Raw genomic sequence first — 4241 nt, 5'->3', positions numbered from 1 at the left:
GGAGGCTCGAACAACCTGTGACTTAGCTCCAGAAGACCCAGCACCCTCTCTGGCCTCTGCAGTGTGCACCTGCACATATGTGGCCTACACACACAAACACGTGCCTAAATTTAAAAGTTTTAAATTATTTTGTTTTTATTTTTAGTTAAAAATATAAAAGAGTGCCAGGCAGTGGTGATGCATACATTTAATCCCAGCACTTGAGAGGCAGAGGCAGGCAGATTTCTGAGTTCGAGACCAGCCTGGTCTACAGAATGAGTTCCAGGACAACTAGGAGCTACACAGAGAAACCCTGTCTTGAAAAACAAAAAACAAAAACAAAAACAAAAAACAAAAAACAAAAAACAAAAAACAAAAAACAAAACAAAAAGAAAAACCTAGCTTTAATGGCTCAGCGGTTAAGAGCAACGACTGCTCTTCCAGAGGTTCTGAGTTCAATTCCCAGCAACCACATGGTGGCTCACAACCATCTGTAATGGGATCTATGCCCTCTTCTGGAGTGTCTGAAGACAGCTACAGTGTACTCATATAAATAATAAATCTATTAAAAAAAGGAAAATAATTATTACATGTCTGTACTTGTGTGTGTTTGTGTCTGCATACATGTCACAGTGTGTGTATGGAGGTCAAAGACAGCTTATGGGAGTCTGTTCTTTCCTTCCACAGGGGGCTCCTGGGAATCAAATCCAGGCCTTCAGACTCAGAAGTGCATCTGGGAACAAGAGCAAGACTCTGAGGCAACTGCATTCCAGCTCCCTCCCCTCCTGTGATCACGTGCCAGCTGGAATAGTACCAAAGTCAAAACAAGTAATAACAAACCTGAATGTCCTAGGTTAACCATTAACAGTGTGTGGCTGAATTAGGAAGGAACTCAGCCCCCTCATGTCAGATCTGAATAAAGTCCTAGGCTGTTAGATAAGTCCATTCTTTCCCTTCTCTGATGAGATCCTCTTCTCAGGTTTATTCAGAAATAAACCTGTCAGTTCTACAGAGCCACCTCCTCTTCTTTCTTCTTACATTTGGTGCCCTGTCTGAGGACAGGTGCTTGGAGCCAGGATCTCTGTAAAAGTATCATTTGGGGCTTTTCTATGCCTCCCTTGTTCCTGGGTAATGAAACAATTATGTTTATTAATAAGATTCATGCTGGGCAGATACTCATCTATTCTCACACAACTATGCTGGCTACTTCCCAGTCACGTGCCTGTTTACCTGCCATTTCAGTCTCACCCTGGCTCCTCCTGGCGGCTCCCTCCACACTCCACCAGGGACCCCCTCACTGGGATCAGAAGTCCTGCCTTAACTTTCCAGCCCACCTATAGGCTGATAAGCTCTTTATTAACCAATCTGAGGTGATGGAGAACAATTTTTACGCACTATTGAAACAGGAAATGCTTCGATAATAACGACCATGCCAACATCTGGACTGCAACCAGATCTCCGAGTGCAAAAATCAGCATCCAAATACACAGTGCACAATGCCATTTCCCAACCGACCTCCTTGTAATCCAGAAAGCATCGTGTGGTGGCAGCTCCTCTCAGGACCCTGGCTTTTATTCTGTCCTCTCCCACCCCTTCAAGCTTCACCCTCTGATTACAAGAAAGTTGCTGTCTGCTTGTTGGAATTTTCAGGTCCAGGTTAGGGTGATTCCGCTGAAACCCAAAATCACATACAGCGTTTATCAGGTCCTAACCTCTCCAAATTCTCTCTTGGTAATCCATCAGGTGATATTTCTCTTGTTTTCTTCCTCTTACCCTCCCTTCTTTAGCTTCTGAAGACCTGGGAGTCTTCTTGTTTCTCCTCATGCTCATGCTCATGCCCATTGCTGGACTCATATCCACTCCCACAAGCGGCAACTCATCTCTTCTGCCTGTTTGCTTCTCTCCCTAGGTGCCTATGAAATCAGTGCCCTGGGCACTGCCTAAGCTGAAGCTTGGTGCGGTCAAGGTCTGCTGCCATTTCATTTGTGCCTTTTCTGACCTCTCCCGCAGAGCTGCTGCTCTTGCCTCAAATAGTGGTGGGGATGCAGGTCGGGGGGGCCTTGGAATCCTCAGAACACCCCGAGTTCTTCCTCAAGAGTGAGGGTTCCCCATTTTCCAAACTTCAGCTTCCTTCTTGAATCTTCCTTCCTTCCTTCCTTCCTTCCTTCCTTCCTTCCTTCCTTCCTTCCTTCCTTCCTTTCTTTGACAGAGTTTCTCTGTATAGCCCTGGCTGTCCTAGAATACACTCTGTAAACCAGGCTGGCCTTGAACTCAGAGATCTTCCTGCCAGCCTCTGTCTCCTGAGTTATGGGATTAAAGGCACACACCACCACTGCCAGGCTACCCATCCTTTTAAAACTATGCCTCAAGTGTAAAGTGATTACTCTCTCTGGTATAAATTGTCCCAATAGCCTGAAAATGGCATGTCTGACATTCAAATTCTGGGGGATCTTGGTTATATCAGAAGAACCAGAAATGATAAGTGGCAGGAAGTTCCCAGTATGTAGGCTCCCCTCCATCCCCTCCTGGGCTTCTAATCCTACTTTTCCACATCCCAATATCCCAAGTCAGCTCCCCAGCTCCAGGGCCTTATACACATTTTACCCCCTCATCTAGCTAGATCTCTGCAGAACTTACCAAATCTCTTTGTCCCTTTCTACCCACTCATAGCCTTAGCCTAGGAACTGTGCTTTGATGCTTGAAAGCCAAAACAACTATCCCACTTCCCCTCTGGGTAGGCTGAGGCCTCTATTAGTGGGTGGACCAACCCCTTGATCCTCAATAGGACTTGTTTTAGTCTGCCCAACCTATGCAAGCAGGCCATGGCTAATGATCAGTTTAAACTGGTGCTTCTGCCGCCAGCACAGCTTTGACTGACTTTTAAAAGCTCCATTTCCTTTCAGTAGGCAAAGCTAATTCAATCCACAGACTTTCAAACCTCTTCTCTAGCCTGCAAGGATACCTTTCAGCCACAGTCTTTTCTCTCTCTAGCCCTCCTACACTTCCTCTGCCTTCCTGCAATACAGCTATCAGCAAGTCATAAGAGATAAAGTGTTCTTGGAGGCTTGGTTAAAATGACCAACATATGCATAGGGCGGGTGGTGGCGAACACCTGTAACCCCAGCACTCTGGGAGGCAGAGGCAGGCGGATTTCTGAGTTTGAGGCCAGCCTGGGCTAGAGTGAGTTCTAGGACAGCCATGGCTATACAGAGAAACTCTGTCTCAAAAAAAAAAAAACAAATTAAAAAAAAAAATGACCAATGTAATCAGCCCTCCTACATACAGACTCCTTTATAGGAAGACTTGCCTAAGGCTTATACTATCTACCTAGACATGTAAGCCTTGCGCTGTCTTTGTCCCCCTCAATGGTTAAATACAGTCATGTTATTTCTTTTTTCTCCTTTTTTTCTTTTTTTTCTCTTTTTTTCTTTTCTTTCTTTCTTTTTTTTTTTTTTTTTTTTTTTTTGGTTTTTCGAGACAGGGTTTCTCTGTATAGCCCTGTCTGTCCTGAACTCACTCTGTAGACCAGGCTAGCCTCGAACTCAGAAATCCACCTGCCTCTGCCTCCCAAGTGCTGGGATTACAGGCATGCGCCACCACTGCCCGGCAGTCATGTTATTTCAATGTTGACAGTGTTTGTGCTCATCTATCTGTCCCCTGCTTGTACATTTAATTGATGTTTTGGGGACAAGTGGCTGAGCCTAGATTGTCAAGGCTGCTAAAGATCAAGCGATTACCTAAAATCTCTGGGACCACTGAGAAGACAGGTAGAAGTTTTATTAAAGCAATGGCTGCTTTTTAAGCCCACATTATGTGTCTGTGCTGGTTAGTTTTTATCAGCTTGACACAAGTAAGAGTCATCTGGGAAGTGGGGCTCTCAAAGCTGAGGACTCCTTTCGAGTCTTGGCTCCAAGATGACCAAAAAAAGAAGAAACAACGGTGGTGCCAAGAAGGGCTGCGGCCATGTGCAGCCAATTCGCTGCACGAACTGCGCCCGGTGCCTGCCCAAGGATAAGGCCATTGAGAAGTTCGTCATTCGGAACATTGTAGAAGCCGCTGCTGTCAGGGACATATCTAAAGCAAGCGTCTTCAAGGCCTACGTGCTTCCCAAGCTCTATGTCAAGCTGCATTACTGTGTGAGCTGTGCCATTCATAGCAAGGTCGTCAGGAATCGATCCCGTGAAGCCCGGAAGGACAGAACACCCCCACCACGATTCAGAACTGCTGGCGCTGCACCACGACCTCCACCAAAGCCCATGTAG

At 45.9% G+C, this 4241-nt stretch overlaps 1 protein-coding gene across 1 annotated transcript; it reads left to right on the top strand.

Moving 5' to 3' along the window:
• The first annotated feature begins 3887 nt into the window (after positions 1 to 3887).
• Positions 3888 to 4241, top strand: LOC127680053 (40S ribosomal protein S26-like). The gene has a single exon (XM_052175631.1). The coding sequence runs from the start codon at positions 3894 to 3896 to the stop codon at positions 4239 to 4241; it is 348 nt and encodes a 115-aa protein (XP_052031591.1). The 5' UTR covers positions 3888 to 3893.

Source organism: Apodemus sylvaticus, chromosome 3 (assembly GCF_947179515.1).
Source record: "Apodemus sylvaticus chromosome 3, mApoSyl1.1, whole genome shotgun sequence".
Classification (NCBI taxonomy): Eukaryota; Metazoa; Chordata; class Mammalia; order Rodentia; family Muridae; genus Apodemus; species Apodemus sylvaticus.
Note: the sequence above shows the minus strand (reverse complement) of the source record. Positions and strands in the feature narration are given on the sequence as shown.

Excerpts from the sequence above, each read along its gene's own strand:
- LOC127680053 (XM_052175631.1), top strand. The coding sequence starts at position 3,894 with ATGACCAAAAAAAGAAGAAACAACGGTGGTGCCAAGAAGGGCTGCGGC.